Source organism: Nelumbo nucifera, chromosome 4 (assembly GCF_055504915.1).
Source record: "Nelumbo nucifera cultivar China Antique chromosome 4, China Antique-T2T, whole genome shotgun sequence".
Taxonomy (NCBI): Eukaryota; Viridiplantae; Streptophyta; class Magnoliopsida; order Proteales; family Nelumbonaceae; genus Nelumbo; species Nelumbo nucifera.
The window spans coordinates 8,624,703-8,639,206 of NC_142652.1; the positions used below are offsets into that span (position 1 = coordinate 8,624,703).

Sequence of the window (14,504 nt, forward strand, 5' to 3'; positions counted from 1 at the left end):
TATAAAATACATAAAAATTACAGAAAATATCAATTGCTAACAAATAAAAATTATTTTCAAATATTTTGCCTGCAGGCGGAAAATCAAGAAGCAACCATCCACAATTTGTCGAACATATGTGATATGGCAGAGACCATGTGCAAAACAAATCTCTTCGACCCCCCAAGTCCCAACCCACGTGGCCTCACGGCTTAACTGTCCAACGAGTGATATAATAACAGTAGCCAGTAGGCGCTATAGAGGTTGTAAGCCATTTCTGCAAAGCATTTATAGCAATGATTGAAAAACATGTCTGGTTGTACTATAGAGAGAGAGATAGGGGGGAGATATACAGATACACATATACACTAGAAATGCCGCTTGTCTTGGTTATTTTTCCAAGACCCTCTTCCATAAGAGTAAACGTAGCAGCTATCTAATATCCTAAATGCATACACCGGAAGAAACAAGGTGCCTGTTGGTATCCTCGTGTTGCCCTCCGCGCTCAATGGCAGACATAATTCCATTCCATCTCTTCACTACTTTTTCAAATCCCGCTCCAGTTGCAAAGGGTCTTAGAAAATGGTTGATAAGATCAACTGCTGACAGAATTCAGCCCTCTGGCTTCTCTCTTTGTAATCTTGTTCCCGAACTTCATCTGATGTGGGTGGTTCCACGCTGCATCAACAAAAAATTGCATCAGCCATATCCTCTAACAGATCAAGTCCTAAAACAAACTACCTACTAGACCTTTGCTCCTAAGATTCTGGTTACAATGAGGACATTAGAAGGAGGAAAAAAAATGGAATTCCCAATGTCCCACCTATAAATACATTTTTTGAATTACCATATTACATGAATTCCTAGACCATTCTGTTGGAGGCAGATCTCATAAATTACAGAGGGATTATATATCAATGTACTTGGTTGACTTCATTTGAAATTACATTAACAATGCAGAAGGACCATTCTTGAAATCCTGATATGACTTCGGAGGGTGTTCACCAGTATGGATGATCTTATTTTATGAAACAAAAACAATTGTGACATCAGAAAAAAGCAATTGACAAACACCCATTCGTTTGCCAAAGAAAAATAACTCTTGGAGGTGCAAAAGTGGTAGCTATATACTTACACAAAGTAGTCTACCCTAATTTATGAATCACCTTATCTGAACATATTTCATTCAAGGACCCATCATAGACTTGGAACAGGTAGGCCAATTAGTCCATGTTTTGTCAGTTTTCACACACAAACACACGTGCATACACAGATTTGATGTTATCAGGAAAATGTGCTAAATCAATTAAAACCTGAATTATAACTTCTAATTCCATGTCTATTTTGTTTTGGGAAGTAAATCCTATATGCATCACATTTCGGAAAAGGCTTCACATAGAAATTTCAGTATTGTACAAGTAGAAGAGATCTTACCACCTCTCATGAAGCAAAAAAGAGAGGGAAAAAATAAGAAAACAAGCAATATCTTTCCATAGCAGAAACAACCATTATTTTCTTTCTAAAAAATAGAAAAAGAAACTATACAACACATTATTTTCATTCTAACTATTTTATCTTATTCTTACAGTATTTCCAGTGGTTTTGCCTGTTTCTACAAATTGCAATTTTATCAGTATGCTTTGGTCCATTTGACAACATTCAATTTATGCAGAAAAACCCAAATCGATGAAAAAACAAAAAAAGGGGCCAAGACAAGCTTCAAATGCTAACCAAGGCAGAAGGATATTTATTCCTTGTACAAGGCTCAAGAACTTGAATTGTTTTCTGGATAGGAAATGGATACCACCCTCCCTGGGAATTCTGAAACCTCTTATTTGCACCTTCCACTTGTTGTTACTCTAATCCTCTGCTTGCGTGGACAGTCAACTGTCAATATAACTTACATCTTGCTTTTATCCACTCACCACCCCCCACATAATTTTGCTTCAAATATCACCATTCCACATTATTTTTTGCTGCAACCCCAAAGCTGGACCATACATAACCTATTATCATGTCATCTTTCCTGCTACTACATTGGCTTCTCTAAGACTGTTCTCAACTTTATTCATCCCCTAATACAACTTTCTCAACATTTGATTTCAATATCATAATGCAGATACGTATTTCTTCAGATCTATCCTGCAGGAACAACTTCCAGTTCTATGTCAATTGTGAATCTCAATCTCTGTGCACATATTTCAGATTCCACTTTGACCAATACAAGCAATAAGTATCCAATAGAATTTTTTTTGGATGATAAATCATCATTACATACCATTATGGAAAATTGGAAGAAACAATATTTCCTTATTTATTGGAATTCCAAGCTGAAAGTGATCTTAGCATCAGCTAAAAGTAGTGGTTTATAATAACTGCTTCACAAGCCTTAGGTAGATTTACTACTTTCCTCCTTCCCCTCAACATCTCTGGTCCCAGATTTCATCATCTTACGATATTTCCTTCTGGTTTACAGGAAAAAAAACACTATAACTTTGGTTCACCACAAAAATCATACTTCTGAAAAAAAAAGGAAAAAAAAGGCATGTAAAATTACTGACAAATACTAGACACTGAAAAGACGTTCAAACACCAAGGGCAATGACATGAATCAGGTGAATCTGAAGTTTACAACACAAGGATTAAAATGCCCTTTTGAGTTCCAAGGATTAACATGTTAGTCAAGCAAATTTGGCAGAGCACAATCAGCACTGAGAGACCATATGCAGGGTGCAGAACAACTGCAAAAACAAAGAATGACCACATTTGCTACAATTCTTATATATGATCTCCATTTGTGGTACTGCAAGCCATGTCTTCCAAGAGGCAGGTGGAGATATTTAAAAAGTTGTTTAGTACATGGCATGCTCCAAAATCAATATTCAACTCCTTCACATTGCATACAGGTGGAGGAGAATTTATCATTAATTCATTACTATGCACTCCATAGTTCAATGTCTCTGGTGGTCTTTGCAACACTATAACATAATAGTAGGAAAAACAAAGCATGCATTTATCTAAGCTCTCAAATATCTAATTTTTTCTATCAGCAACTCTCAAATATCTATTAGTTGGAACAAGGGGATACCGTTTTTCATCACAAGTGGCAGCCACATCATTTCTAGGATTTGCATCCTGGACACCTTTGGTGTCTGGAAGAGCCACAAGGCAGAGAAATGGTGAAAGCAGTGGATCAGGTGCAGAACCTAGTGTGTTAATCCTTCCATTTGTCGAAGTAACACTGAGAAACGAGCTCAATTCTCGTAGTTCCTTGCCAAGCATTGCTGAACTATTTGTTGATAGGCCTGATCTTTGAGATTTTCTCCTCCGCTGCCAAAAAAATTTATAATAATAAATGCATTGAACAAAACTGAATGATGAAACAGGATTCATGTAGCTGACCCCATATAGATAGGACATGGCTTAGATGATGATGATGATGAGCTTAAATGCATAGCCTCCTATTTATTAATTGTATGCCCACTGTTCCCCCATTTTTAATTGTACCTTCAACAAATGTGAGTGCTGCACTGTAAAATGTCCAATCATATCCTTGCCTAAATTTGCCGCACATACTGGGCATACCTGCAAATTGCAAAATGGTAGTGATTATTCAAGTTGGTAAACCTCAATCTAGATCAAGAGACCCAATATGACAATTGGAAAGTAACATTATGAGGCTAATTAGAATTATCATCAACATCAATCTATAACCTTGAGGATTGAAGCATCCAACAGAAGAAAAGGATTATCCTCTGTGATATGTAATGTTTCCTTGTCCACATATTCAAAATATAGTTATTAACTATTCAAATTGTTAGCATTAGTAACTGATGTTTGCCTGCCAACTCATTCACCAATACTTGAAACCATGCTTTAGAACCTACATCTCAGGATGTCTAAATACTGGCTCAGAGTCCTATTACAACCAGATACAGTAACATGCTTAGCATACTGGTTTCTGACACCATACTTATCTGACATTATATTAGATACTGGCATACTGCAAGGATACTTTCAGATTATACTTTATGGTAGGAATACTTCTAAAACTCTGTAAAATTTATATTTTAACAAATCATACAATTATAAATTTAAAGATGTTAGAATTTATGTTAGTTTTACATAACATTCAAAAATGGTATCTAGCTTAAAAAACTACATAAAAAAGTATGATATTTATTGATCAATCATGAAAAATTATGGTGTTACCATATTATGTGGGCATATGTGCCCTGTCTCTCAAGAAACAGAGTTGCATCCCTGTTTCCTGTATCTGTATCTGGGCATCTTAGGGTTACACCATTCATGTGAGGATGAGGCCTATGAATGTACTGATGTGGCAACAGAACTTCCCATTGTAACATTTTATTTATTTATTTGGTTTCTTAGGCACCATTTTGGTTGTTATATTAAACAAATTGGTTTCTCGATCTATATGCAATGTTTTAAAAACTGACCCAGAAAAGGAACCACTTTTCTGTCTGGTGGTGGGTCAGTGGTTTGATTGTCAGGGTCAAAATGGGTCAACCTGTGACATCATAAATAAAATAAAAAAAATGTAAAGAGATAACACATCATATACAGAAAAATGTAATGAAAGGGCATGCCTCTAATAGTATATATTCATAATATTAAACAAAAATAAGTGTGATAAATGAGAACCATTGGCTAAAAATACAAAAAAAAAAGGAGAATTAATCATGACCAGTGACCTGCTGACTGAGTTAAGCAGTTCAGCAGTTCAACTGGCTAGGTCACTGGATTGTTGAGTGTTGACCACGGTTCATGGTGAAACGGGCCCAGAAATGTGACCAAGTGGCAAGTCAAATGGTATGATCTTTGACCATGGGTTAAAAACACTTGTTATATGTTATTAATTAATTATACTTCCTAGTCTTTTCATTCAATTAAGGGTATTTAATTATTCATATGGTTATGATAGTGTACTGAAGATGTTCCCCATTCTTATTGAAGTCAGTTTTACCTGTTTTTATACATTAGTACTTATCGACTCCCAAAGCCCAAAGTTCATTTCATAGACAAGCTTGGCCTTGTGATAATGTTGGAAGGGTGGGGATCAAAAACTCCACTTCGTCTCTAGAAACAGAATCGACAGGAATAAATGATTCTCTTTTGGGGTTAATGTGCAGTGCTTTCATCTTTTCAGTTATTAATTTACTTGTCTATGGAATTTTGTTTTCAATTCCCAGCCAAAAATTAAAAAACCAAATAAAAGGAAAATATACCAAGTAAAGACAAGCAAAGTTTGAACACTTCACATACCGCATTTTTCACATCAAAACAGTGCTCGTCCTGCAGATGAGCACAAAGCACATGGATTTCAATCTCTATATAACAGAAAGGACATGGAAACCAAGCCCGTATGTCATCATCCCCTTCAGAATCATCGAAACTCAAGTGGTTTTCTGTTGATACAGAAACAAATGTCAGATAGGTAAGACGTTGCAGGAGAGTCTCCTACCTCCTACAAGTTCACAATTGAAGGGCAGATCACAACCTGGAAACTTCAAAGCAATAATGCAGACTGAGTTTATTCATTCCATGCAATAGTTTGTGAAAGCGCAGGATAAAGGGAGGGAAAGACTTGCAAACAAGACACTTTGGATAATTGCACAAACAGTGTATTTTCTTGGGAATCGTACAATCATATGAAGTGTTTCTCCTTCTTAGTAATTAACCAGAATAAATAAATATAATAGACCGACTTATAGTACAGGGAAAAGGAAGAGGAAAGTCGGTCCAAAATGATGTTTCTACCACGTAATCCAGCCAAAGACATCCTCAGAGAACTTGGACAACTCGGTACCAGGTACTCAGAGAGGTCCAAGTTAAATATGTGCTTAGAGAGATTTTCTAGATTCCGAAACGAAAAAGAAATCAAAACCCAAGTGATAATTGCAATAGAGTTGCCCTCCAAAACATCAAAATGGAGAAAATGTTCGAGAATCTTTAAATCCAAGCAGTGATCTCACTCGGGTAGAGTGTTAATAGAAACTAACAAGTAATAATCAACACCGACAAGAACATCGTCCTCGTGAACACCAGTCATCTCTAGAAATGATTAAAACCCAAAAAGATATAAAATTGATTGAAATTCTAAGTAAAAGGAAGGATCTAGAATTAGTTTTTTCTTCTTAAATAGGTAAGTCCGGTAACCCAACAGAAATCATCCTAAAAGAAGGAATGGGGGAAACGTGGTTATACCAGAGTTGAGTCTGGCGGCTTGCATCGCAGTAAGGTGCTTGTTGGAATGAACCCTAGAAGCCCAGAAATCGATGTTCATGGATGTCAATTATCACGGCAAAGAGATTGTGTTCCGGCAAGGAGATTGAGTTTTCAGGGAAGCAAAAGAGACAAGGAAAAAGGCAGTGAGAGAGGATCAGAGGACCCCTCTATCTCTCTTTCTCTCACTAGTGTTGTTGGTGCTCCCCCTACTAGCCGTCTGACAAAACATCCAAGGCTTTATTGCATATATCCTACACCCACACAAAGATGTAGAATAAAATGTTTTACACGTGGCAGTTACAGGATTTAGAAAAGGTGTTAAAAGAAAAGGAAACCGAATTAAGCACTTGGCACATGACACAAAACAAAACAAAATAAGATAGACGACACATTTCATAAATTAAGAAATTGAAAGGAGAGAGAGAGATTAAATTCAGAACATTAAAGTTGAGACATTCATTATTTGTTTTCTTCTCTCTACTAACAAAGTAACAATTTCTTTGTCGGGAAATTCCATGGTTTTGTCTCTTAACCTTTAATTCCTCATCTTCTTATTAACTATCAATTATTTTTTAATCTATTTTACTTTGCATAATAATTATCGTGAATTAAAGATGAAAAATCCATTAAAATAACCTTAAGTTTTGGAGGAAAATGATAAATGGATTAATTCTTACTGTTTAGAAATTATCATTAAATATTTTTAATTCTTTAATAATTAATTAAATCTTTAATATTATTAAGGCTTAATTTGATATTATTTTGTATATATTTACATTGTACATATTTATATTTATACATCTTTCAAACTGAACCTAATATTTCATCAATATCCATTCACGTATCAAAGTCGTCTTTTGCTTATGTATATTTGTTTTTAGGACGCATGGGTCACTGTGCTAAGAGTCATTCATCTTTATAATTGTTTCCTGTTCTATCAAAAAAATACCCACCCACATATGACACTATGTAACATAGAATTTTTTAAAATCTAATTAATATTATCCATTTGTGATCAATTTTATTCCTATTATTTATTAAAATTTCTAAATAAAACTTAATATTGCCCATATTCACCAAGATTTAAAGTAGAAATATCACTACAACTTTTAAACAACCATGGCGAAGGCAGAATTTCATGTCTTTTATTTTTTAGAATTTATTTACCTTTACTTAGTAGTGAAGCAATCTCGATGTGGAACTGACAATTATTAATTTGTAGAACATGGCTTTTATAGAACCCTGTGAAAGCATTACAGTTTGAGGTAAAGCTAATTGTTGACAATGAATTGAAGCATTGAAACATATATAGGTGTACCATATATGCAATAGGCTGGGTTGAAAGTTATAATTCAGCATCCCAAATATATATATATATATATATAACTACATTGAGTTTATGAGCTTAGAGAATGTTCAAAACCAACAGATTAGCGTTTTTTGTTTCATGGTTGAGTTGAAGAAATAGACCATTTCAGGGTGGTGGACGTTCCAAATACAGGGTGGTTGGTGTACCATATGACTGTGAAGTCGGTGTGAAATGAACTCACATCTGCGCCCCGTGATGCCCCACAGCACAGCACATCCCCACCTTGTATCACACTGGGAGATGGGAGATGTTCCCAATACAAGGTAGGGATTTGCTGTGGAGCATTGTGGGGCAAAGCTGTGAATTCGTGTGAAACATACTTTGTAAAGAGTACATTCGGATTCTTTCACATTGGAGTGAATGGATCACCTGCCAATAAAGGGTTGAAACGAGTGTCCAATCAATCAGACATATTGCATGTTATTATTAGTTCGAATAAACGTTTTGTATTTATATGATTGTAAAATGGAGAAAAATAATTAATGAGGATGTTTACGACCCATAGGTGCTATTTGGTATAAAAAACCTACTCATTAGGCACACAAAAATTGATATTTGTTTTGTATAGCAGCATTTATTCAATAAATTTAAATGGAACCAAACACATACTTTGTGTGTGATGATCGGTTATTACTATTTACTATTATTATTTTTTTGAAGCTAGTAATGAAAATACTATTTACTATTATTATTTTTATCAAGTATCTTCGTCACTCATTATATTTTTGTCATTTTGTGCCCTGGCTTGAATAAAGTAGACACAAGCATTGCGATTCGTCAAACACATGCTATTTACTATGGTGATACGTGGCACAATTTAAACCACCTGATCCAAAACACCTGTTTTAATGGCGAATAAAAAGCCAGACGGCGCCATGATTTTTGCGCTTGAGTTTGTTTCCATTCACGTCGGACATGGCCCACTAAAGTGGTACACTAAAATAGGTATGCATGTTAGGCTGTTAGCATGTGGGTGAGTGAGATGATGAAAAAATAGGGAAAGTCTCATATTTTCGTTTACAATATTTTATATTGTAAATTTAATTTTTAAATTTATATCTTTTAAGTTTAAATCTTTTGAACCAACTTATTAATTTGATACAACTTGAATTGTCAATTTTTACTAATAGTTGGTTGGTTTTAGGTGACCAACTCTTTAACCCGACCAGGTTGGTTTGGTTGGCCAAACACCTTACAACTGAACTAAACTGACCTATGAACACCTCTAAGAGTAGTGGGCAATCTCTCTCTCTCTCAGCTTTTTATTTCATAAATTGTTGAAATCTTCCTTGAAGATTTTGACTGTTGCTAAAACCTCCCCTGAAGTTTAGTAATTGCAATTACTTCCCCTAAACCTTCTAACATAATACTTCCCCTGAACCCTCTGTTAGACATGAAAATATCCAAAATACCCGTACAATTAATAGTAGGGGTGGTTTTTACAGAAAAAAAAATATAAATTTTATAAACAACAAAAATATATATAAAATTTAAAATTACAACTTTACCTTTGAGTGATTGATATGAAAAGCAAATTTAAAAAATAAATAAATTTAAGAAAGAGATCAAAGGGTTTGAACTAGTAATTCATATGAAAAAAAAAATTGAAGAATAAACATTTTGATCAAAAGTTACTCCTTTGACATTTTAGACATGTTCATGCCTCTTTTAAAAGATTTTAACAAAGAGGATCTGCAATTATGTCAGAAAGTTTAGAAAAGTGATTACGATTACCAAATTTCAAAAAAAAAAAAAACAAACATTTTAACAACAATAAAAAATTTCAAAAAAGGTTTTAACAATTTATCTGTTTTCTTTGGTAGTCGTCTTTCTCGGTTCTCGGCTTCAAGTAACGAGGACACGAAGATAAGCATAGAGACAAAAGCAGACAGGAAGGTTCAAACATTAATAATAGAAATAAAAGGTATGGTGTAGGAAAATGAATGTGCCACGCCCACCAACTCAGCTCAGGCACTGCTGCTCCTACGTGTACACACACTACATTACATTACAGAGATGAGAGAGAATATGAGATTCGGTAGATTTCAGAAGGCCAGCACATTGCAGCCAAAAGCCAAAGGAAGGAAAGGTGGGACGACTACGAGCATGTGGAAGATGGCTCTATTGAATGTCGACATTCCACCTTTTTTTTTATTTGCTTCGTGGGCATTCACTAATTTCATTGGCTGGTTGACGTGTCTCTGACTCTTAGGACCAAATTTTTGACCTCTAGTGCCACCTGGAATATGCTTTTCTTCCTTACCTTTACGGCTGTACCTTTTTTACTGATTTTTTATTATTTTTTACTAAATACATGCCAACGTATATTATATATATGATTAATATACTTTGGCAATTATTCAGTATGATCTCTCTCTCACTCTAAAAACAGTTATTTTTTATCAAAAAAAAAAAAAACAGAGAAAACGTTCTAACACATTCTAACATGATTAATTAATGTCTTCCTTACCTTCGGCTAAATTGAATTTATGATCCTTTTGTTGAAAATATGGTATTTAAATCAACTTCATCAATAAGAACATGCTAAGTTTATAATTAAACATATGTATTGCAATAATATTATTGGACTCAGATTAACATGGATGTAGAATATAGATGCAATCCGGCTATAGATGAATATGGATTTTAGATCTAAACCAGTTTGAATGAATCAAATTTAAGACTCTTACACAACTAAGGAGGGCATCATCACGGCTTGTTTGGTATTAGTAGTGCTGCTTGAATAGGGCCTAATCCGAGCCCGACCCATTTCAACTTTAAGTTGGTCTTACGTAAAAAAATTCAAGTTTAACTTAAATTCAAGTTAATTTAAAATATTTTATATTATAAATTTATTTTTAATAATATTATTATAATTTATTAAATTTAAATTTAATTTTTAAGTTTAAATCTTTTGAACAAACAAATTAAACTAAAAATAGACCAAAACTGATACAACTTAAATTGACGGGTTTTCACTAATGGTTAATCGGTTTCAGGTGACAAACTCTCGACCTAACTAGATTGGTTTGGTTGGGGAAACAACCTACAACCAAACTAAACCAATCTTTGAACACTCCTAATTTCAACTAAATTAATAATCTAATCTCTAATAAATCAAGGTTTTAAAAATGGACTCAGAAGTCAAACTGCTTTGGCCATTGGTTTCTAGGTCAGCGGTTCGATCGTCCAGGTTAAGCAGGTCAAAACGGTCAAGGTAAATCTTGACCATTGAATTAGCATTTAGGTCATAGGTTGGGAAGAAATACAAATAGAGAGAAGAGGTAGTTGTAAGCTATCGGCTGGGAAAGGAAAGGAAACAAACAAACAAACAAAGGAGAAAGGGGAAGAGGAGGACGTGGTGGTTCACTCACAATGGTAGCGACAACGACGACGGTAACAAGTAGTAGTGATGAGTTGATAATAACTGATCCGACCTTCGATTCCATCTAAGATCTTGTAGATCTCTCTCTCTCTCTCTCTCTTGTCTCACTGGTCTCGGATCTAAGATATGAATACTAACATCATTTCAATCCCTCCCCCATCTCTTGATATGCTCTTGTTAAATGTTAACAACTCAATAAACCGTGAATCGTTGTTTGGGTCAAACAGTTTAGCGGTTCGATTGCCTGGGTCAACGGTTTTCTGACTTTTTTAATGTTTTTTTGAAAAAAGCGATTCATAGTATAATTGGAACTGAAGACCTGGTCGGTTCCCAATTTTTCCGATCTAACCGTTTGGGCTGGTTTTGAAAACATTGTAATAAATAACCATAGTTTAATCTCCAATAATTATAAAAAATTTGTAACAAAAATACATAACTATTAAAAACAAATTTATAATGACAATGCAATAAATACTGTTTCTGTTTTTGACAATTGACTAATACTTCCCTTACCATTAGCACCCGTTAAAACACAAAAAAGACTATTTTACCCTTTATGCTTATTCCAAAATTCAAAATAAATCAACTTAAACATGAAAAGGAATCCCAGACCGTGTTTCGATGGGGCCCAATCAAAACTGAAATTACAGAATAATTTATTGAAAGACCCGAGAGCGGAGAGGGAGGTCTGAGAACGGAGAAAGGAGAGAGAGAGAGAGCAGAGGAAGGCTTGAAAGCGTGACTTTTGATGACGCTCAAGGAGAGGACGATTGAAGTGGGTGACCGTGGGAAGGTACGCCTGTTCACTGTGTGGATTTAACGAAAAACTGTATGGACCAGTTCATCGATTTCGCTCTGTAACCTCTCTTAGTTCCCATTCTTCACTTTTTATTTCATGCACATGCGACCAATGATTTGCCAGCCATTTGAGCTGTTCTCGATCGAAATCTCGCCGGACTCTGGATGCTTGTATTCCAAATTCAAACGGGTCTTCATCGATCTACTTATTGTGCCGGTAGTTTCCAAGAAACAGTGGTCTATTTTGATCAACCAAAAATCCTCTCAACCAAAAATCTTCTCCATCACCTCATCTCGCTGCTGGCAATCAAAAATCCTCTCAAACCCAATTGCAGAACAACAACCGTAACATCGGAAGCCAAAAAAAATTGGCAAATTGTGAGCATCAGGCCGTCAGCATAGCATGACGACTCATCGAACTACCAGTCTTCTAGAATAAGGAGAAGAGAGAGAGAGAGTTTGTTTGTAAAAAAAGCCAATGCCAATATTCAGGGCTTATCCCAACTAAGAGCTAACATGACCGGGTATTCTGCTGCTATCCACTTTGACCGGGTCTTCGGCTGCTGTGCGCCTAGTGCATGCATGCACGTATCACCGAGTTCTCTTTCTTTTCCAAAGATCCGGACTATGGACTTGAGGAATTGAAGTTGAGAAGTGGATACACAACAGCCACAACCATTACCCAGACAGAAGCGAAGCTTTTTGACACTAAAGTTGCTACCAAAACCACGAGAGATGATCTTGATGTTAACTCCAAGTCCACGATCATTGCGGAGCTTTATGCAATCATGGAAGCTTCTGCAGACAGGGCGGAGATGCATGCCAACATCCAGGAGCAGCAGAATAACTGGAACCACCTCCTTCTCACCTCCATTAATACAATCACCATCACCGCTGCAACGATGGTCGGGCTGGCAGAAACAGCTGGAACGGGAGCGCCACTTGCCGCACTAAAGCTCTTGTCTACTCTATTATATACGGCAGCTACTGGGATGTTGCTGGTGATGAACAAGATTCAGCCATCGCAACTCGTAGAAGAACAACGCAGTGCGGCAAGGCTATTCAAGCAACTTCACGGGCAAATCCGAACAACTCTTACACTTGGTAGTCCTAGTCGCATGAATGTTAAAGGACGCCATGGACAAGGTGTTTGCTCTTGACAGGGCTTACCCATTGCCCTTGCTTGGAGTGATGCTTGACAAGTTCCCTAAAGCCGTGGAGCCTACCATGTGGTGGCTACAACAAAGTAAATTGCGAGAAGAGGAAATGAAGCAGATAGTTGCGGTTTTGAAGAGGAAGGACACTGAAGAGTACTTGAGACTGGGCAAGATAGCTTTGAAAGTTAACAGAGTTTTTGCCATTTCTGGTCCTTTACTCACTGGTCTCGCAGCTGTTGGGTCAGCTTTCGTGGGATGCTCTTCTCATGAGACATGGGATGTGCTGTTGGGTGTCACTGCCGGAGCTTTGGCAAGTGTTATCAACACCTTGGAGCATGGTGGGCAAGTGGGAATGGTGTTTGAGATGTACCGAAGCACTGCTGGCTTCTTTAGATGTATGGAGGAGTCCATAGAATCCACTTTTAAGGAAAAGGACGTAGAGAAAGAGAGAAAATGGGGAATTGCTTGAACTGAAGGTGGCTTTGCAATTGGGAAGGAGCCTATCAGAACTTAGAGATCTAGCTGCTTCAGCATCTTCAATAGATGGGGAGGCCAAACAAGAGTTTGCAAGCAAGCTCCTCTGATTTCTCAATGGATCGAATGGATCCTCTGATGATCACATTTTGCAGCTTTAACAAGATGAAGAGCACGGTTAAACCCTCGTATTGGTGAAATCTATGCCTGAACCCAACAGGAAAAAGAAGGGGAGAGAGGTGAGGCTAAAATTGGGTTTTAAAAAAATATAGATATCGAGTGCGAATGAATTTTGAGGGAATTTAATAGTAAGGGTAGAGTAAGTCAATTGTTAGAAACACTAGGGGTAGGGTTAGTCAATTTTCAAACAGTAAGGGTACAATTAATCAATTAGCTAAACCATAAGGGTAGTTTAAGAAATTCATCCTTACAAAAATATAATAAATACTAAAAATAATTAAAATAGTCAATAAATAGTGTAATCTATAAAAAATATTAATCAATAAATTATAAAAAAATATATAATTACTAAAAATAAATTTATAGCAAAAATATAATAAATATGATAAATTAAATTTCAAAAGTTAAATAATAGTTGTTTCATCTCCAATAATTATTGACAATTTACTATTAAATAACAAAACAAAAATAGATTCATAAATAATTATTGAAAATATATTTATCAAAAATACAATAAATAATTACTGAAAATAAAATAAATATTAATTTTATTTGCATATAAATATATAATGAATATACACTATTATTGTAAAATTATTACTAATAAATATTATTTTTGAAAGTTAATTTCTATAACTATTAATTGATATAAGTGAAATTAGCTATTTATAATATTATTTAGTTATTTAATTAATATTTTTATTTAAAATTTTAAAATATTAATTATTTATTGAACTTAAAAATCCATAAAATTATAATTAGTACCATTATTACATAATTCGTAATTATTTTTTTAAATATTAAATTATTATTAATATGAATATTATGAAATCTATTATAAATATTTTTCTACTTTTAATATTTTTAAAATTTATTACATAATTTCGTTATTTTAGCTATTTAAAATTTAGTC

At 35.0% G+C, this 14,504-nt stretch overlaps 1 protein-coding gene and 1 pseudogene across 2 annotated transcripts; one reads left to right on the plus strand and one right to left on the minus strand.

Annotated features, from left to right (window-relative positions):
- Positions 1-239: 239 nt before the first annotated feature.
- On the minus strand, positions 240-6,458 carry LOC104591512 (protein DEHYDRATION-INDUCED 19 homolog 6-like). Of its 2 annotated transcripts, none has more exons than XM_010250365.2 (5): positions 6,208-6,458; positions 5,266-5,408; positions 3,487-3,564; positions 3,068-3,309; positions 240-657 (listed from the first exon to the last, which is right to left on the minus strand). In XM_010250365.2, exons 1-5 carry the CDS (start codon positions 6,284-6,286, stop codon positions 555-557), a joined length of 645 nt encoding a protein of 214 aa, XP_010248667.1. In that variant the 5' UTR covers positions 6,287-6,458; the 3' UTR covers positions 240-554. The 2 variants fall into 2 exon arrangements, with proteins under 2 accessions (XP_010248667.1, XP_088742703.1); XM_088886577.1 differs by lacking the exon at positions 240-657 and adding an exon at positions 1,520-2,444.
- Positions 6,459-11,377: 4,919 nt separating this feature from the next.
- Positions 11,378-13,873, plus strand: LOC148792004 (putative F-box protein At4g22030 pseudogene; annotated as a pseudogene).
- Positions 13,874-14,504: the final 631 nt, after the last annotated feature.